The sequence below is a fragment of the Bos taurus genome, chromosome 1 (assembly GCF_002263795.3).
Source record: "Bos taurus isolate L1 Dominette 01449 registration number 42190680 breed Hereford chromosome 1, ARS-UCD2.0, whole genome shotgun sequence".
Lineage (NCBI taxonomy): Eukaryota > Metazoa > Chordata > Mammalia > Artiodactyla > Bovidae > Bos > Bos taurus.
The window spans coordinates 68482915-68504340 of NC_037328.1; the positions used below are offsets into that span (position 1 = coordinate 68482915).

Sequence of the window (21426 nt, forward strand, 5' to 3'; positions counted from 1 at the left end):
AGAAAACCTTGCTTTGTTTTCATTCATTCACAAGCTCTTACAGAGATAACTTTTTGAGAACCAGGTTTTCTGAAGTGATTTGTAACCAAGGCAATGTTATCATTTTAGGTTGCTAGGGACTGGGACAAGGGTTGTTGATTGTATTCAAATTTTAAGCAACACCCAAGCTGACAGCTGTGTTGGAGAACAAAGTTTCTCCTTTCTTTAAGAGCCGGGTGGGAGATGATTCTCTTCTAATTGGGAAAAGATAATCATAGACTTTCACGCTGTCAGAGTGTGGAGATTCAGCGACTCGGTCTATTCTGTTTTTGTTTGTTGCTTGCTTGTTTTGTGGATACAGAGGCAGGACAGCTAGAAGCAGGAAATGGCTGGGGTATTTCTCTGACCCTCGTGTTGGGTCTTCTGCTTGGGTCGGGAAGAAAGACTGTAGTAGTAGACACAGTCTGCAGCTGCAGAGGAGGCAGAGATTTTTGCATTGAGGAGATGCAGAGATCTGGAACTGGGTGCAAGTCAGGAAACCTGACACCAGAGAGAGGAGACCACAGAAGAAGATAAGGCTCTCTTTGTAGACCCTGTACAAAGGAAATGTTCAAGAGGAAAGCAGGTGATTAAGAATCCTTGTGATAGAATAATCGGAAAAATTATAAATTACACTTAATGTTCCTTTGAAGTGGGCTACATTGGGACTTCATGCTTGCATCTGTTCTTTTTAAATTTTTATTTAAAAACATTTCATAAAACTGCTTTTTTTTCCACCGCAGCTAACATTTAGGACCCAGAGCCAAAGGCATCTACTGCCACCTGGTGGCAGAATACACCACCTGTGGGATTTGAAGTTGACGGGGGGTACACATTGATTGAAAACTGATTCTGCAGCCAAAATATAGAATCGTAAAGTATTAGAGTCGTTAGGGATCTTATAGATCACGTAGTTTTGCTTCTAATGAAATCCAATATCTTTTCACATAGACTCTCTTACTTGAATGCCTCCAGTAACAGGAAGCTCATGATCTTGCTCGACAGACTGTTCTGTTGTCATTCATTCTATTCTATCAGAGTATTTCTTCTTTTTATTCATGTTTCCTAGGTAGAATTACCTGTTTTTATTTATCCTAGTTTTTACCTCTGGAAAAACCCAAAATAAGTTTGCTTTGTCATCTGCATTATAACCCTTCAAATATTGGAAGCAGCCTGTCTGGCTCCCCGTGATCTTGTTTTGAGGTTAAACAGTTGTAGTTCCTTCAGTCTTTATTCTGAAGTCATGCTTTTCAGGCTCCCTATAGGCATTTCTTTCCTTTAGCTGCTTTCTACTTTGTCAGTGTCCCTGCCTAATTGTGCTGCCAGGCTTCGATCCAGCACAGCGCTGCAGACTTGATCAGCTGAGTGATCCCTGGTCCTTGCAGGCTGCCTGGGCACCAGGCTTCAGATGCATTCTGGGTAGTATGAAGTAGCTTTCTGCAGTCTGACAGTGCTGACCCCTCTTACATTTGTGGTGATGGAAAACCCAAGAATTTGTGTCCTTCCCCATATTTTTGAACTTTTTTTTAAAAGCTAAAAGCAAGACTTGACTGTAAAATGAAAGCTGAGTCACATAGTTTAACACAATACATTCTCAATTTTGGATGTTACAAGTAAAGTCAAAGGCCCTTTTTACTTCATACCAACTTAATTTCTCCCTGGAGGTAGATCCTGGTAGCAGACATCAGGGACTTTCCAGACCTTTCCATGTATTTACATATATGTCTGTCTATCTGTGGAAATTTGTAAATATCTCTCTGTGTATATATGGCTGAGGTTAACATATAGGGCTTTTATATCATTTTGCAACTTTTTTTTTTTTTCCATGCAATGACATGTCTTGAAAATCTTCCAGATAGTATTTCTCATGGTGGATATTCCATAGTTGTTTTAGCAATTCTTCTATTGTTTCTTTTTTAAATTTTTTACCATTATAAACAGTGCTGCAGTGAACATTCATGAACAAGCATGCACATAGGCAATTATTTCTCTAGGGTAGATACAAAGGATTGGAATTGCTAAGCTGAGTAATAGGTACATTTTTAAATTTTAAAATGTAGATTTCATGCATAAAGCTTGCCCTTGTTAATTTTGGCCTAGTGTTCAAATCTACTGAGATAAATTTATTTATTGATTTTGGTCATCTCTTACAGTATTAACCTCACTATACCAGTTTTGTGTCATCTGTCCATACCATCAGGCATATCTTTCATCTTGTCATCTTAGAAACTATTTTCTTTTTAAGTCAAAATGCAGCAGTCAAGGGAAGAGCTTTGTGGCTACCACCAGAGACCTGTATCCTACCCAAAGCTCACTGTATTGTCCTAATAAACACTCTTAGGGTTCTGCAATTTATCTGCAGTAATCCCACCCAGCTCTACTCTTATCCTGTTCATTTTTCACCATCTTATCTGTAAGACTGCTGTGGAGGACATTTGCCAAAGGTTTAGCAGAGATCCAGGCACATACTTTATGCTGTTCTCCTGCCCACCCACCGTCACAGGCCTGTCATGGAGGGAGATGAAGATGATACGCATTGCTCAAGATGAGAGTTGTTTAAAGTATGTGCGGGAAACACTTTAATGGGCAGTGCTTGTGTGTACCTCTGTGGAAGAGTACTTTCCATCTCAGACATACTAGGAAAACATAAACTATCTGTTATCAAATTACCCTTCTTCCATATATGTTCCCAAACCAGTTTTGGTCTCCCAGGGAGACTGTGTCTGGTGGCAGAGACATAGCAGCCTTAGTGATCGGCTCAGTGCCTTGGGTTATATTTCCAGTCTTGTTCGGAGATATACAGAGATGTAATCACATGGACACATCCACAGGTGCAGGTGCATGGACTTGACACACAACCGTGGACACGTGTTTTCTCTGTTCAGTTCTTGTAAAAGGACCTTGTCTGAGTCACAGGCCTTTTTATCTTAATCTACCTTATTCGTAAGAATGATGGAAATGATGAGGCAGGTAATTTCCAACTCACTTTTACCTGGCTTGGAAATTTGTGTTTATGATATGCCCACAGAGAGTCCTCAAGAGAAGAGGGATGGTGGGACCAGAGTCCTGGAGCGAGTGATGAAGCCTGCAACTCTGATGTGCAGTCACATTGCTGCAACCACAGGGCGGTGGTCCTTGGGGGCTCCCTGTTCCCCAGGCTGGGGTTTGGGAGCTCTGTTGCCCTTTTGGTGGTGGCTAGGCTTTGAATTTTCATTCAGGAAAAGAAGCTCATTTTTAGGGCATCCAGTATGGAAAACATAACCTCAAGTATCTATGATGTAATCTCCAAGGAAAAAGTTGCTTTGGCTTTTTCTTACTATAAGTAGAAATTCTATTTCCTTTTCTTTGTCAGTGGGCCTGAGCTGTCAGAGGCTTCTGGTAGAGTTACAGCCAAGTAGATCTCCAAAATCCCACAGCCATCTTTATTTGTGGGATGGGATGGTGGTGGTGTCAATTCTGGTTCAGAAAAGAAAAATAGAAGGAACAACAAACACTCCTTTTACTCTTGATGTTTCTTTTCCCTTAAGTGATAAACAAAACAAAGGTAAAAACATAGTGAGAAGTGCAGAAGGGAAGAAATGATACAAAATGAGTGAGCTGTTCCTCATTTGCATGCTGCAGTGTTCCTTTACCCTGGACACAGCACTGTGCTGGCATAGCTGCTAATGGCAGGTGGGAGTCGGGTGAAATACAAAAATGCACCAGCTATGGTCTCTGCCCATAGGAGTCTACAGTCTGGTGAAGATAGTCTGCAGACAGCATGGGTGCAATGATATGACCAGTGTTGCTCTAGGAAGATTTTGATGAATAGTACCTGGGTAAATAAACCACCCTCATAAAGAAGAATCTACCTTTTGTTTTTCATAGGTCTTGCAAAGCTACATTTATCCTTCCAATACAGGGAAAATAAATAGAATCTTATGTTCAGGGCTTCCATTGTTTGCTTCAAGTTAAACAGACCCACTCTGGGCAAACCGTATTTCCCTTCAAGAACCACTTCTTCCCTCTGGGACCTAGTGATCTCCTGCCTTGGGCAGGGCTGCACATACCCCTTGTTTTTTTCTTGAGTTACTGCTAGAAGGTAGAAATTCTGCTTTTCATACTATGAGTTCTTGGGGAGCCCCTTGGGTATCCTGCTCCTTCCTATATTTCCAGGCATAGTCCAGGATATGACATAGAGTGGACACCTACTTAATGCTTGTTGAATAAATGAAAGCTTCCCTTCTTCTATTCCTCATTCATTCATTCGCTGAACATATGTTTATCAATTGCCTTCTCTGTGACAGGCACTAAGGGATACAGAAATGAACGGACCTGGTTGAGGAGACATACAGACAACTGGAATTACAGTCTGATGTAAAATGGATTTAATATGACACTGAGGAAGAACAGAGTACTCAGCTCAGCTGGACGGGGCAGGGAAGGCCTTCTAGAGACTAGAGAATTGCACAGATAGCTTAGATAATGACATATAGGAGAGAATATTCCAAAGCTTGGAAGAGCACATGCAATGGACTGAAATAGCTATCTGAGATGGAGTGCGGAAGCTGGAAGTTCATAAGAATAATATTAATCATGAACATGTATATATTACTCACGGTGTGCCAGGTACTCCTTTAATGCTTTTGTATTTGTTAACTTATTTAAATGCTATCATCATCCTCATTCTACTGATAAGAAAACAGATGTACTGGAGGTGCAGTACCTTGAGCAACCTCGCACAGCTAGTCAGTGGTAGGCTGGTGTATGAAGTCTTAATGGTAATACAGCATTTAAGCTTGGGTAGGGGTTGGTCACTGCTTCCCACTGGGAATCCAGGCATGCTGCTGGATATGGACAAGCCCCTGTGATAGCACTGTGCTTGGAGAATGTCTAGTGAAGATGGTCAGGACTTCTGGTACATCCTAATTCTCACGTCTGCCTCCATCAGGCAGACAATGAGACTTCCCTTTGTTGCTGTAGATGGTTCATTGTGTCTTGTCCTCTGTGAACAGACTGAAGAGCAGAGGGTCCTCAACTTCCTAGGGAGAATGGGCCTGGGCCAACAAAGAATAAACTGTGTATGGCCAGATCGCAGCCTCCACGGTGGACTCCCATCCCTAGTGAGGGAGAGGGGGAGAGAAGAAGGAGAACTGGTATAAAGACCTCTACCCACAAGCTGGATACCCTCTCCCGGTGCTTGGCCACTGGATGTGGCTGTCAGGGCTACAGGTGGTGAGGGATGGGTGAGGAAGAAGATTTTAATTGGTCACCATTAGGCCCCTAGAGAATGGGCCTGAAAAGAGGTGGAGGTATTGCTTCTGCTTGCTTTCTTCCCGTTTTGGAATTGAGTGATCCACCCCAAAGCTGAGTGCCCCACAGGCCTTATGCAGCCCCTCCCTGTGGCAGATTGTGACCCTTCCTCCAAACTCGCTCAGGCAGACCCTGCTCAGAGGGTTGTCCTTGCAGCCTCCTCACAGCCTGCTGCCACTTGCTCAGGAAAAGTGCAGGAACTGCACGTTGGTGCTTGGAAAAATTAATGCTTTCAAGATGAGCTCCATACAGCCTTAGCACGTCTGTCTCTCTCTCACCAGCTGAAAAGCAAAGAAGCATTCTTAGACAATTACTCCCCGAGGGAGCCCAAAGACTGGCTTTGTTTATTGAGTGTTTTTAGTTACAACACGTGAAGTTCTGAGATTTTTTTGGCTTTGGGTTTTTCTGGTTTTGGTTGTGGGGATAGAGAAGATGAGTGAATTCCCAACAAACAGGGCACTTGGACTGTTCACAATTGTGAAGGCATCTTCTTATGTGGACACAGCTGCGTGTCCTCGGGTCAAGGAACTCGGTAAGACCTGACAGATGGAACTCAGTCTCTGGGCTGGCACTGTACCTGGATGTTTGGAGCCTTCTATCTGCAGCTGTTTGGGACTCCTTCCCCTTCCTCAGGCTCTCCTTGCTTTCACCCTGTCTTCTGATAGACACAGCCACAGTCAGCTGTCACCTCCCTTCACCCTCAGCCTCCCTTCCGTCCTCACCCCCTAAGTGACAACACTCCCAGTAGAGACAGTGGTTTGAGAGTATCCGTGTCGGTGAGTCAGAGCCCACTGTTCAAGGGCAAGGATGGCAGACTTGCCCGTCTGCCTGCCACGGCTCTTCCAGCCTCATCTTGGCAGCATCACTAATTGGCAGTGCCGCTCTTTCCACATCCATCCTGTCTGTGGCCTCAGTGGTGTTTTTTTTTTAACTACATAGTCTCAAAGATATGTATTGATACAAGGGGAAGATAGTAGCTGTTTAACACAAGCTCTGGACAATTACTGCCTCTGACCAGAGCTGGAACTTGATATGAAACATAGTTGCCATCTCTGACCAAAGTCCCACAAGGTGTCTAAGTGGCTGATGACTGAGTGGGCTGAGAAGAGGTGGGTTGTACTGAGTGCTCGCTGAGGTCACAAAGCACCTAGCCCATCCCTGTGGTGAACAAGGAGTGGTGCGAAGTGTGGGATGAACTGCCTTTGCCAGTCAGGGAATGGGTGCATGAGTCCAGGGACTCGGTTCCGATGGCCTGTGGGTTCTCTGTGGATCATCTCACATTCAGGACCCTGTGAGTGAGAAGTGAAGGAACTTGCTGTCCTGGCCCTGAGGGAGCTCTCATTTTTCATAAAAAGCCTGAGCTGCTACTTCAGTCAGCCTAAATGCTTTCAAAATTACCAAAGTAATGAACGCTTATGGTAAAAAGTTATAAGGATATAAAACTGCGTAAAATATAATTCTCTAACCACTTACTCCCATCTCCTAGGGATAATCACTGTTAGCAGTTTGGTAAATGTCCTACCGGAACTCCTTTTCTATGCACATACTCATAGTGTCTATGTGTGTATTTATATTCTATCTTTTCTCACAAAAAAATGGACTAGTACAAATTATTTCAAATTATCTTGCAAATTTTTTCTCCCACACATACAATATATCATGGACATCCTTAAATTGTCACTATATATAAAACTCCTTGGAGAAGGCAATGGCACCCCACTCCAGTACTCTTGCCTGGAAAATCCCATGGACAGAGGAGCCTGGTAGGCTGCAGTTCATGAGGTCGCTAAGAGTCGGACACGACTGAGCGACTTCACTTTCACTTTTCACTTTCATGCATTGGAGAAGGAAATGGCAACCCACTCCAGTGTTCTTGCCTGGAGAATCCCAGGGACGGGGGAGCCTGGTGGACTGACATCTATGGGGTCGCACAGAGTCGGACATGACTGGAGCGACTTAGCAGCAGCAGCAGCAGCATAAAACTCCTTGTCCTTTATACTGGTTTCAAAGCGTAATGTAGATTGTATCAATAATTATATCAGTTTATTTTACTAGTTCCTTATTGTTGGATTTCTAGGTTATCTCCAGTTTTTTCTTGCTAGTTTTTACAGAATATACTGAAGCATTTTTGTAATTGTGAGAGTTTTATAAGTAGAATTGCTGGAATTGAAGGTTGTGCACTTTATAAATGTTGATAGGTACTGCCAAATTAATTTCTAAAACCACTGTATCAATATACTCTTCTGCCATGTTATGTATATATATTTTCCAATCTGATAGGTGAAATATGGCCTGCTTTTATGCTTTTATTTGCATTTCCCTGATCATTAGTAGTAGAAGTTAGCATCTTTTTACTTTTTATCGATCATTTGTGTTTCTTCTTTTGTAAATTTCCTGTTCATGTTCTTGACTCATTTTTATAGTAGGTTTACCTTTTTCTTTCTGTTTTTTTGAGAGCTCTTTGTAAATTTGAGATCTTAATCTTTTATGTAATGTTTTGTTGCAATGCAGCATATATTTGTCTCCTAGATTATCTTTTAATGTTGTTCATGTTTTTATAATTTTATATATTCCTTTCTCCTCCTGAAGACTTAAAAAATCTGTGAATATAATACATTCATATTGCTCAAAAATCAGTACAGGATCAAATATGACCTTATGCCTATCTACCTAATCCACTCCTTCCATAGGTAACTATCAGTGTTATTTCTTGTGAATCCTTCCAGTGCTCCTTTTTGAAAATATAGGCAAATCTGAATCTGTACTTATTATACCATTTTATTATCGAAATTGGGTTAATACTAGCTTCGTTGTTCTATACCTTGCATTTTTAGCCCAATAGTATGTTTAGAAGATATTTTCGTATCTATTTGTGGAAAACTATCATTTTTAACAATTGCCGAGATATACACCTCAGTGGGCTTTAGACTTTTTTTGCTTATGTATGCCCTAAAAGAATATTGAAAACTATATATTCCCCTCATACATCTAAGTTGACATTAAACATTTTTTTAAACCATAAGTTTAAGTGGTTGCAAATAAAATGTTTTCTAGCACATTGTAGATTATAAACAGGCTTTAAATATGTTTTCTTAAAAATCTGGGAGCTGCAAATTTAGTGAATTGGAAAAGGTATCTCTCATTGTCAAAACAAGTAGCCAAATCAGATATATTTACTTCCTGTAGAGAAAATCTGTCTCTTTTTTTTTTTAAATGCAAGCAAGCAAGTTAATTAGACATCCCTATGACAATTCTGCCTTCAGAATTCAAATTCTAAGATAGGTAGATAGGTAGACAGACAGGTATGGTCCTGAGACTAGACGTGCTTTTATCTTCAAGATGAAATAAGGTACAGTCCTTTTCAATACTTCCTTGTGATCTCAGCCAGTCTTGTGGCTTTAACTTGTCTCCAATCACCAATGACCCCCACCTTCATTTATCTTTACACTGTGACAAACCACCCGCAGTCTTAGTGACTTACACCAACAATTTACCATTTCCCTGATCGTGAGGACCGAGTAGGCAGTTCTGCTTTACGTGTGTCTGTCATGGTGCTGGAAAGGCAGGAAGCTCTAAAGTGACCTCACTCATGGATGGCAGCTGGCATGGGTGGGGCTGAGACTGACTAGCTGGGCTTCTCAGCCTGGGTCCTAGGTTCTCCTTCATGTGGTCTTCCCATGTGGCTTGGTCTTCTCTCAGCATGGCAGCTAGACTCCAAGAACAGTTACATTTATTCTTGACTCCATTATCTTAAAATGTTCTTTAAAAAGTTAGGTACAGTTCAAGGGTCAAAATTCAAAAGGTTTAAAATGATATTCAGTGAGAAGTATTCCTTTCAATACTGTTCTCCATCCCCTGTTCTCCTTAGGTGACTTGTATATTCCTTCAGAGATTAAAAAATGCATATATGTGTGTTGAGCTTTGTGTCTTGCCTAGGAAAAACTTCCTACCCTAAGACTGTCCGTTTTTCTTCTTGGAGTTTTATAGTAGTTGTTTTTTGACATGGATATCTTTAGGCTTTCCTGTATGCATGCTGTGAGGTCAGGCTTGATGGACTTTTAGGGAAGCCAAATCATTGGCATTTACTACACGGAAACTATATCAAGGAACTCCAAAAAGTTTTCCACCTCCTCAGTACTGAGAGTCATCCACATATTTCATGTGGACATAGTCAAAGGACTTTTTCTAATTGACTCTCTCTTGGATCTTTGCAACCTGTGTTAGGGCAGAGGGAAGAAGCCAGATGAGCTGGGGCATTTGGGCAAGTAAGATGTAGGAATCTGCCCCTCCTTGAAAGGCCGGTGGAGAGCTGGGGGATTTGGAGTCCTAACTTGTCCCTAACTCAGCACTTCACAAGGTCCACTTGGCTTACAGCTATCCTCAGAGGCAAAACTAACATTGTCCTTTTTGTTATAAGCTGGTGTATTTGTCCATTTGGATCCCATGGATTGCTAAGTTCAACTGGCATAAGCTTGTTGCCTATTGTAGGAGAATGCACCTGCTGTGTTAGGTACAGTACTTAATATTTCATACATGTTACTTTGTTTTTCCCTCGTGCAGGTTGTTCAGATTTTGTAAGGTCAGCTTTATCTTCATCCAAAAGATGAAGAAACTGAGATTTAGGGAAGTTAAGTGATTTGCCTCAAGCTGCTGCTGCTGCTGCTGCTAAGTCGCTTCAGTCGTGTCCGACTCTGTGCGACCCCATAGACGGCAGCCCACCAGGCTCCCCCGTCCCTGGGATTCTCCAGGCAAGAACACTGGAGTGGGTTGCCATTTCCTTCTCCAATGCATGAAAGTGAAAAGTGAAAGTGAAGTCGCTCAGTCGTGTCCGACTCTTAGTGACCCCATAGACTGCACCCCACCAGGCCCCTCCGTCCATGGGATTTTCCAGGCAAGAGTACTGGAGTGGGTTGCCATTGCCTTCTCTGGCCTCAAGTTACTAGTCAGTTAGAAAAAGACTTGTGATTTGAACTCAGTTGGTCTGATTCAGCTCAGGCCCTTTCCTAACTTTAGCAGGCTTCATATTAACTGGATAAACAGATCATACAGGGATTAGTTCTAGAATTTATGAGAATTGGTTATTTTTAAGAACCATAAGCAGAATTTATTTCATGAAAAGTAAAGTGATCATGGCAATTGATTCTTTCTTTTTAAAAATAAGAGTCAAGGAAGAGAGAATTCAAATTGGCTAGTGTGCTTGTGTGTGTGTGTGTGTGTGTGTGTGTGTGTGTCTTTTGGGGTGGGTGTCAGGGCATTCCAGTGAGTCAAATATTCAGATGTAATAGTGGATTGCATTATGGAACAAACACGAATTATACATTTTCCAAAAAATAAAAACCCAACAATTATATAAAAAAAAGTTTAGTTCTAGATATATGCTAGTCAAAATTTAGTATTTGTTTGATGATACAGTGGGCTCTTTTTGATCCTGTTGAACTTCATATTCAAGATTATCAACCGCAGTTGTCGTAGTCTGGTGTATTTGTATCTGACTTTCCTGGGCGGATATGCTGAGGGGTCTGTTTGGAAAAGCTCTCAGTGGATGGAGAAGGCGTGGGATGAAGAGAGAAGGGAGAGGATTCTCGACACTAAGGGCTCCCCACAGGTTGAGTGAGGCATGAGATTTCAGCTGTGGTGACTGACATCTTTAAGTTTTTCTAAATCAATAAACTGTGGCAATTGAGAGGAGGGAGGAAGAGTTAAGAGAAACCAAATGTTGGGGGGGCAAAAGGCCCCCAAACCTAAGGACCCTTAGGTCACTGAGTCACACCACCTTGATTGATGGGTGAAGAAGCTGCTGTTAGTAGAGGGAATAGGGAGGCACCCCTGCCAGGTGTGAGGGAAACAGAGGAGGCAATAATAAACTCTTGGATTTCTGGGCTTCTGGGATCAGGTTCTGAGGTGTCCATTCTATTTATTGTTTTATTGTTTTCCTCAAGAAGAACTACTTTATAATTTAGGGGTTTGGAGAGAGCAGTCAACTATGTTCTTTCTGGGTAGGAAGGTGGGGGATTACGGGATGAATGAGGTAGGCAAAGGAGGCACCGGGTTCCTTGAGTTGCCTTCATCAGGTCACCCAATAGCACGTGCCCATGGAGCTAGGGAAGAGAGTCATGGACCCTCCTCCTTGCCCCCAACACACCCCACCCCTGCTGCTTATCCAAGGCCTGGACTTCCACTCCCCTTCCTTTTTTTTTTTAAATATTGAATAAATTTACTTGTCATTCTGGATCATAATTTGTACAAACTAAGCTTTTTGACTTTATGTATATATATGTATACCGACTCTTTGCAATCCCATGGGCTATACAGTCTATGGAATTCTCCAGGCTAGAGTACTGGAGTGGGAAGCCTTTCCCTTCTCCAGGGGATCTTCCCAACCCATCCATCGAACCCAAGTCTCCCAAATTGCAGGCAGATTCTTTACCTGCTGAGCCACAGGGGAAGGCCAAGAATACTGGAGTGGGTAGCCTATCCTTTCTCCAGCAGATCTTCCCAACCCAGGAATCGAACCAGGGTCTCCTGCATTGCAGGTGGATTCTTTACCAACTGAGCTATCAGGGAAGACTATACACACACACACACACACACACACAAATCCTCAAAAAAAAAAAATTTAGCATTCCCAGTGATGGTAGAAATATACTATTTTTTCCCAATTCCCTTTTTAAAAAGTTGATATTATAGTTGACATACAACAGTGCATTATATTAGTTTCAGGTGTGCAACATAATGATTTGTATATGCTGTGAAATGATCACCACAGTAATTCTAGTTAGCATCTATCACCACACATAGTTACAGATTTTTTTCCTTAGATGAGAACTTTTAAGACCTACTTTCTCAGCACCTTTCGTGTATACAGCACAGTGTTCTTACCTGCAGCCTTACCACGCTGTGCGTTGCACCCCCATGACTTGTGTATTTACTATAGCTGGGTGTTTGTGCCTTTTGACCCGCTTGCCCCACTCTCCGTTGCCCACCTCTGGCAAACTATCAGTCTGTTCTATTTATAAGCTTGTTTGTTTTTGTTCTTTGTTTTCTTTCCTTTGATCTAGGGCATTATCTTTTGCCAAAATGTAAATACTCCCAGAGGGTCTGAATACTAAGCTCTCCTTGTGCAGACCTTAGAGGGGTTGAGATTATTTATCGTAATACTTTTTACAGGCCCAGGATGGGTGAGCTTTGAAAAGGCATGAGGGCACGGCTTGGTTTTTGGGGCCAGGGGTGGCATGCTATGGAAGGAGAGTCAGGGCCACACGGGTTCTGGCGATTGGTGGGGGAGGAATAAGTGCTCTGGGGAGGTGTCCAGAAGGGACTACATTTCCCTGACTTAGCGATTTGGTGTAGAGCCCAGTGTGGGGAAGGGCTGTGTGACGTTTCCAAGAGCTGAGGCTCCCCCAGTCGAGGGAGCGTTAATGATCCCAGAGGAGGTCGGAGGTGAACACGGATGAAAGCCACACAAAAGCAGGGCAAGGCAGGCTAATGAGCTTCCGCCTTTAGCTCCTGCCACCCGGCCTGATATTTGAGGTGACATTTAAAGCCATTGTACAGATGAATGCTCTCTGGAGCCTGTGGAGAGAGGAGCCTGATTCTCAGCCTCCTGGCTGGCAGCTCCTCAGCCCTGCAGTCTGGGACCCTCTACTGGGCCTTGAAGGCCCCTTACCTTCCAGGAGACTCTTCTAACTCCGCACTCCGAGGGTGTGTTGGGAAACAGGGTACGCTCTAGAATTTAACTGGAATAGCTCAGTGAAGTAAGAGAGGAGAGCAGGGATGGAAGCAGACAGATCCCCATTTCAGACTCATCTGAGGAGCTGGTTAAAAATGCAGGCCTTGGGGAGTGAGACCGAGTTACCTGCCTGGATAACCAACCCTCTAAGGTGATTCTGCTGCCCATTAAACTTTGAGAACCTCAGAGATAGAGAATGAACGAGGTTAGCTGGAAAAGGCCTCTTGGGAGAAGTGGGCTTGAATTTCAGTGTGACAGGTGATAACCTGTCTTAGGTGCTGGCCTCAGGTGTGGACCTAGGAAACCTGTTCACCTGGGGACACTCAGCTCTCACAGGAGAGACGGGCCGGTATCCGTCCCATCCATGGACAGCATTGCTGAGAATGTGTTGTCACAGGGCTTTACTTCTCCATTTGGGTGCTCATTGCCAAGGGGACAGAAGTGGTGTGGGAGGTGGCTGAGGATGGTGTCTGCTGGAGTGTGTGATACATGTTGCAACTGAAGTACAGCTTGCAGGGCAAAATGGCAGCCTGGTGGAGCCCACTTCCTCGGGCAGAGATAGTCTTCGCTCTGCTATGCAGACTAGCAACACTACCACCTTCCCTGGTGAGCTAGCCCGTGTGTCCCACAAGCCAGCCAGTGCCACTGTGGGAACAGTGGTCATCATCCCAGGAGATGGGTGGGAAAGCTCTGGGACATGACTGCTTCTCCCCTCCCTCCGTGCTGCTTGCCTTCTGCTCCATACACTTGTGCTGGCTCTATCTGATTGGGAACACAGTGTTTCCATGTTGGGGCGGGCGGATAGCAGGAGAAAGAACAGTGCCACGTAGGAAGAAGGAACAGGGAAGAGAAGGGAACACATCCATGTTCTGGTGATCGTCCAGACAGGCATCAGCCCTCTGGGATGGATGGGTTGTTGCTGGCCTGGAGATGCTCCTTGCTTCTGAGAATGGGTCCCCGTAGCACCAGCCAGGTGGGTTGCAGGAACCATGCCAACAGGAATGACCATGCTTGCTCCGACCGTGATGAAAGAAGGATCGGCCACAGGAGTATTGTTTAAGACAAAGCGACAACAACAACAAAACCTAATAAGGCCCCTTCCTGGCCAATATCCCGTCCATTCTAATTGCACTGCAGCTAAATGGCAACTGTGACAGCCTCTTGGAACATTGTATTCATCTTCTGAAGGGGCTGCATTGAAGCAGGCTTATGAGGCTCTGTGGGAGTTGGAGAAATGAGCAGTGGTGGACCGAGGAGCTCCCGGGAGCCCAGCGTGATGGGCTGAAGCCAATCTTTAGTGAAATTGCTGGCTGGATGGGTTCCTCCTGGGCCTGACCCCACAGGTGACGCTTACGTTCTTATGTTTACAGTTTGTGGGGGCAGCGCTTGCACCCATGTTGTTAACATCTTTATTCCCCCTCTGTCTTTGAAAACGAAGCTGTGTGGAATGTTTGGCACTTGATTACTGGAAGGAGGGGAACAGGGCCAGCTGCCTTCTCCAGGCCCGAGAATGGGACGTGGTAGAGTAGCATTAACCCCGTCAGAGTATTCTAGTTCACACAGCTCCCACACGGTCACTGGGACTTTCTGCCTCACAGGCAGGTGCTCTTTTCAAAGCCTATCTCTGTCTGGGTCTCCTCAGACCCAGGTGGGAGCCATGTGTGCATGCTTCCCATCTCGGATTTCTCCCCAGTAGGGTTGGACAGAGCCATTTTTGGCATTCTTATTTGGAGACTGCTCTTCCTCGGCAGCCAGAAGCCCGGAGCCAAAGAAAAAGATGAAAGGCTGTCACTCAGTAAGAGGCCACACGCAGGCCCCCTCCTGAGCCTGTGCTTATGGCCTGTCGGCACTGCCCTAGGGTCCTGCCCTACTGTGAGGGCCTCCACCTCTTTATGAAAAACATCACACTTCCCCAGAGAACAATCCAGAGCCACAGAAACACTTTGGGAGAGATAGATGGCACACACTTCTTCAGCCCAGCCACCAACTAGGTATTTGACCATAAGTCAGTTATTTAACCTCTTGGCATGTGGGTTTTCCCTTATGTACACTGGGGAAAGTGAGTCCCATCCTACAGACCTCACAGGGTGGCTCAGAGGCCCGAGGGAGAAGATGGATGTGAAAGTTCTTTGTGAGCTTGAAAAGTACTGGCCACACCTGAATGATGGAGCCTGCTATTCGTGAAGGAGGGGGAGGCTAAGGGTCAGTGCACTTCTCTCTGGAGAGAGAGGAGGAGGGGTGTGCATTCTTGTGTTAACTACAGGCTGGAGTCTTGTCCATTTAAGGTAATAGTAAAATAACTCTAGGAGAGCCGGTGAGGTAGCTTCTGGGTGGCGGGGTGTGCTCGGTCCCAGTGCTGCTCTTCATGAAGGAGCCACGATGCCGTGGTGGAGCAGGGGCAGGGCCAGCCTGGAGGAGACGTGGCTCTGCTGCCTTCTCCCTCTCCCTCCTAGCTCCTGCCCTAGGCCAGGCCTCCTCCTCAGTCTGAATTCTGTCAGAATCTGCAGCCTGTGTCATCTTGGAAGCCTGAGCCTCCAGGAAGAGCTGACGCTGAGGAGGCCTGCTCCTGCCGGCTTCCAGATGGAGACCAGGAGGCCTGGGAGGCCAGCATTTCTACTGGAACAGTGAGAAGACATTGCTGGCATGGCCTGGGCTGGGCGAAAGCAGCGATGCATGTGCACATGGCTGCTGGGTAGTTTTTAGGCTTGGAGTCCAAAGTGGTTCTGGACCTGGGGTCCTCTTGACTTCACTTATGCAAACAGGACTTCTGGTCACCTGGGAGCACAGCCTCACTGGGTCAGCAGCCAGCATCCTGTAAAACGGGTTCCCAGCAATACAAGGCCAGGGTGCCTGTCATTCTTCCACAGGCTTTAGGTGGTGCCCAGGGACTGAGGCCTTTGTAGTCCACTCCTTTTCCTAACTTAAAAAACAAAACCATGTGGCGTGCACAGACATTTGCCTCTTCACTCATTCAGTTAGTAAATACTTAGGCACTTGCAAAGTTCAAGACTCTTCAAGGTTCAGTGATGATCACAGAGCAGATCCTGTCTTCATGGAGTTTGTGGCTGAGTCAGGAGATGGGAAGGAGGACCAGGGAAGGCCGCCTGACTCTGTGGCTATGTGTTGGTAAAACCAGGAAGACTTGGCCACAGTGAATACTTGGCCGTAGGATGGCCATGCTCTGGACAGGAAGACCAGGAGCCATTCACACAGAGGTGGGAAAGCATGGGATGTAAGGGCTATGGGAGCTGAGGATCTGGCTAGAGGAAGAGGGGTTGGAGCAGAAGGGGGAAGGAGCCCTTGAGCACCACCATTCACCACGTGCTGGACCAGAGATTTTAGGTCCTTCCCTTCTTGGGAACCTCACAACAGCTCAGTGAAGCAAATACTCTTCTTTCTAGTTCCCAGAGGAGGAAGCTGGGTTGGAGTAAAGTGATCAAGGCCAGGCAACTGTTAAGTGGTAGCAGGATTTGAGCCCATATCCATGTGACTGGAGTCCATGCTCTCTCTACTCTAACAGAGGATCCACAAAGGGAGATGGAGTCTGTGGCCTTTTTCTGACCACATGGGTCCAGCAGCCTTGGGCCTGGGGTGCCTGTGGTTTCCACGGAATAAGGCAGTGAGGCTCTGGCTCTTGTAGGCTGGCCTCAGAGTCCAGGATGGCTGAGTTCCTGGCTTCCTATCCCTGTCTCCTGTTAGGAGAGCCACTGGCCTTTGGCATGGGAGGCAGGGGAAGCCAGGATGGCAGGAGATCCTGGAATGACATCTAAAATATGACCTTGACTGTGCAGTTTCATTCCCAAGACCACTTCTCTGCTCCCTTCTTTGTGAAGGTGCTCCCTGGTGCCCTCCCCAGCGTCTCTTGACCTCCCTTTGGGCCCCTGCAGGCTCGGTCTGCACCAGGCGGCAGTGTTCCGCACTTGTTCCTTTGTTGCTGTGAAACAGGCTCCCGGCACAGTCAGCCTCTGTGTGGGAGGATTGGTGGCTGTCTTCGCAGGCAGGCATTTGCTTCGAGCAGGCTGCGCGCAAGCCTAGCGTCAAGAAATTCCGGCCTCCTCAAGTTGGCGGTGGTGGGACGAGGCTCTGCTGAGGGGACTGACTGTGAAGGATGAGTTCAGGGGGGGATGACGGACCGCTTCTGGGAACAGTGGTATCTTTGGTATCTCCGCTTGCTCCGGCTGCTGGATCGAGGTATTCCTGGGATGGGGGGTGGCGAGAATGGACATGAGAATGTGTGTGCATGCGTGTGTGTGTATAAGAGACAGAAGCAGAAGGCATGCATATACACACAGCTTTCTGACACAGACAGACAGACACACACACACAGGAAGACACAGTAGAGGAGGGAGCAGAGAGCACGGAGAGAGAAGAGGGAATGAAACAGATGAGTAGCCAGCCCATAGAAAGTAAAAAAAAAAAAAGTAGTTGTTTTTTCTGGGGATGTTTGTGACCCAGCTGGGAATCAGGAGCCCAGGGCCATTTGGGAAGCACGTGTATATTGGGACCTCATTTCTTGTTGGGTTGATCGGCAAACTCAGAACTGTAGTCAAAGGTAAGCTCCATCTTGCAGGACTCTAGATGGAACCCTGAGCAGTGCAGCAAGAAGAATAGTCCCTGAGCAAGAAGCTGGGGGCAAACACATGCAGGCTCACGTCTCAGCTCTGCCACCACCAGTTCTGTGACCTGAGGCTGATTTATGAGACCTTTATGAGCTTGTTTTCCCATCTGTAAAATGGGCGTGGTGAGACCTATCTGCTGGGGTTGTTGCAGAATTCTTAGTTCATTCATACCTATAAAACACATGACATAATGTCTGGTGCATAGTAGGTGCTCTGTAAGTGTTCATTTCCTCCTTACGAGGCCCCTCAGCATCGTGGAGCTTGGCATCTGTCTGGAGGACAGCTGCCTTTGTGGGTTATTGGTGAGCCATACAGAATTTGCAGTTAGTGGAAACGGAAGGGAAAGAACATTTTATTCCTCAGGTTAATCTGACCTTAATACATTTTACCATCAAATAGTCATGTTATTTAAATCTCCTGTTAATGTGATGCAAATCCAGACATTCTGTTGTAGGGAAAAGCCACTGTTAATTTGGTTGAGTAATTGATTTTTTTTTTTAAACAATGTTGAGTGTTATTTTTAAAAGTGTTGGCTCCTTTAAGAGAATTTTGGCAGGATTGAGATGAAATCCTGGTGGAAAAAGTGGCCTAGGGGAGGCTCTGCTGCCCAGCCCAGGGTGTGGTCATCTGTACTGGGGATTGTCTTAGGGGTGCCAGGAGGCCGGTACCAGGTGGGAGCAGAGAGCTGCACACAGCAGGTGAACCAGGGCTCTTATCGGGGAGAAATCAAAGATGGAGGAAGCCAAACCAGCACATCTGAAAAGCAGCCTCTCACTAGCACTGAGAATAGGCCAGTGGGAGCCCAGACTTGAGATGAGAATGTTAGTAAGAGAGCCAGAATTTGTTACTGGTGAAGATCAGAGACCAGAGGAAGGAGAGGCCACAGGTGGGAATCCTCCTTATCCGTGTGGCCTTAGGCAAGTTCTTAACCTCTCTGTGCCTCCTTCATTGTAAAAGAAAATGGTAATGAGGACAGCACCAACTCAGAGGGTTGCTGCAGGGAAAAACTACAAGTGAAATACTTATTCCAGTGCCTGGCAGGAAGCAAAGTGCCCCTTGAGTGTTAGTTTTCTTTACCAATGCTGTTGATTCTCACTGTCTTACAGACGTGTTAGGAAAGACAGGAATATGTGGCATCTAATAACCAGGAGTTGAGAAAAGTCCAATTAAGAGTTGTTAGAGGCATAGAGATAATTTATACTTATGTAAATTAAAACAAGATTCAAACTAACATGATGCTAATTATAAAAAGCTAGATGTTAATATACAAGCTATATTAATAATAATTTGGTTTTATTTTGTAGAAAGTGCTTGAATCCATGAGTTGCAAACTTAGGTTCAAGTTTTGGCTTCATTACTTTCTAAGTGCCCTTGATTAAATGATTTACCCTCAAACTGACCCTTGGTTTACTAATTTGGAAAATGGTAAATGTTAATAATAATAGTTATATTATAGAATTTGGGGGAAATTTTTTGTGTTAGTGCATGTAAAAGTGTCAGGCATTGTTAGAAATGTCAGGTTAGTGAATTTATGAATTAACTAATTAAACTCTCCCCAAAACATTGTTTGCCAGATGTGTTCTTCCATGAATGTTTCATCAACATGTGTGGCTATATTTGGAAAGTTGATGGTCTTTCATAAACAATATCTCCAGGGTTTTATTTAATGTGAGTCTTTAGCAGCTTCTGACTGTGTAGGGAAACTTATTTCCAGGTTTTGGGGGGTGGTGAGTGTTGATTATGTGACCCAGTTCTGATTAATGAGTATCACAGTATTATACATGTACATGTGTGATGCCTTCAGCCATGGTCAAGCAGAGTTTTAAGATGTAGCAACTTTCCTCTAGTAACTAACGTTAGCTAACTTTGTGTAGACTGCAGCATGCTATAATATGGTGTGCTAGGCTGAGCTGGCTCATGGGAAATGCTCAATAAATATTTGTTGAATGAATGGATGAGTGATGAACCTGTCCTTCTGGGCAGTGAACAAAATTCCCAGGGATCTGTCTTTAGTGTAACCGAATTTAGCTCCGTTCATCATCTTTTTAGGATTTTGTTGTTTCACCCTTATCATTGTCATGCCTCATATCATTTTGAAAGTAACAGACCTCAAGAAAGTGAAGAGGGAGTAAGTAAGCAATAAGAAGAAGTGGGAAATGATAAGTTTAGCCCAGGAAAATGAAATAATCGACAAGCTGTGTGCCAGCCTGAGTCATTCTCTTGGCTGTGACTGGGGGATAAATGAATCTGTGATTTGACACACCTAGGAAAAGGGAGAAAAATACTGGAACACATCTTGGAGCGGAAATAAACTTTACGAAGTAATGGCAATGCATATACTTGGTGATTGCAAATGAATCTTTTATCTCCCTCATCATTGTTCATTAAGGGTAAGGATTTAAGAAAATAAAAGGGGTTGTTTTCTAGGACTTGACTATATGTGAGGATTTATAAGATAATGAACTGCCAGGTTGCTCAGACATGATTATTTTGATGATTTCTTTCATTAATATCAGACGCTGTTTTTACAGTGTTTGTTACTGGGCATGTGTCAACTCTGTTGATCATGTTCTGTGCTTTCAGATGGTGACTAAGGAGATGGTTTGTATGGTGGGATCTGTCCATCAAAAGAAGGGTGTTCATACAGATCTAAAACATGAGTGTGTGTATAAGAGAAGTAACATTGCATTTTGTTGTTGAGTTTTAGTGTATCCATGGGGACCTGACAAATGAGATGGGGGTTTACATTTCTTAAATTTTTTTTGGTCATAAAAGGGAAGAGTGAAAAGGCAGCTGCTCTTTATTGGTAGCGCATTAGGCAGTGTTTCTCCGTGTGTGGGAGTGACCACCTCTGGTAGCTCATGGGATGATTGCAGGCAGTTTACAGGTGTCCCTGTGTGCTTTCTTGCTGGTCACTGCTTGGCAGTGTCTGGAGGACATCCTGTTTGGTCCATTGTCTGCTTCTGCTGTGCTGTCCAGCCCCTGCTCTCACCCTATCCAGCGAGGCCTGCCTTAGCCCCACCCGTCTCTCAGATCTCCCCTCATTCCTGCCCCTAGTCTCCCTTTTACCTTCCCACCAGCTTTCCCTAGGCCTCACACTCTGCCCTGCCTTCCTCTCTGCCCCAGATATCTGCCTCCTCTAGCCCCTGTGTTCCCTCAGTCTTCTCTCTCTGTCCCTAGGGCCCCTTTAAAGGCACAACTCCAGGCCACATGTAACCCTATTCCGTGGCATTCTCTAGTATTCTCTAACCAGAGCCAAGACTTCATCCCTTCTCACTGCTGTGCCTGGACCAACTTGACCCCATGGATCCTGGGTCTCCTGCCCTGGACCCGCCCTTCTGTGCTTAGTGGTGTCCAATTCTTTGTGACCCTGTGGATTGTAGCCTGCCAGGCTTCTCTGTTCATGGGAATTCTCCAGGCAAGAATATTGGAGTGGGTTGCCATGCTGTCCTCCAGGAAATCTTCCTGACCCAGGGATCAAACCCAGGTCTCCCACATGGCAGGCAGATTCTTTACCACCTAAGCTACCACGGAAGCCCTTCCCTCATTTCTGGGTGTTTTTTCCTCTCAAGAGCCACGTTTTGTTTTCTCTTGCTCCTGCCTTTTTATGTCACTTTGCCATTATCCCCAGTCTATGAGTTTCTTTTAAAAACAAATTTAAGAGATGGAGTTGATTTAGAATGATATCAAGGAAATAACTATAGGAGGTATGTGGATATGGTGAAATGATGACAGAGGTACAGAAATGACTGGTGTGTGGAAAACTTA

General features: G+C 44.9%; 1 protein-coding gene across 20 annotated transcripts in view; it reads left to right on the forward strand.

Moving 5' to 3' along the window:
* The window catches only part of KALRN (kalirin RhoGEF kinase), a 692240-nt gene that overhangs the window by 48977 nt on the left and 621837 nt on the right, over positions 1-21426 (forward strand). Inside the window, exon 1 of one of the 20 annotated variants that reach the window (XM_024991383.2) lies at positions 10141-17230. The exons of 16 other annotated variants lie outside the window; for them this stretch is intronic. In XM_024991383.2, the coding sequence (XP_024847151.1) occupies positions 17164-17230 (67 nt within the window). In that variant the 5' untranslated portion in view covers positions 10141-17163. Of the gene's footprint in view, positions 1-10140; positions 17231-21426 lie in introns of those variants that run through there. 3 more of the 20 variants (XM_024991386.2, XM_024991357.2, NM_001191364.1) reach the window with 3 other exon arrangements.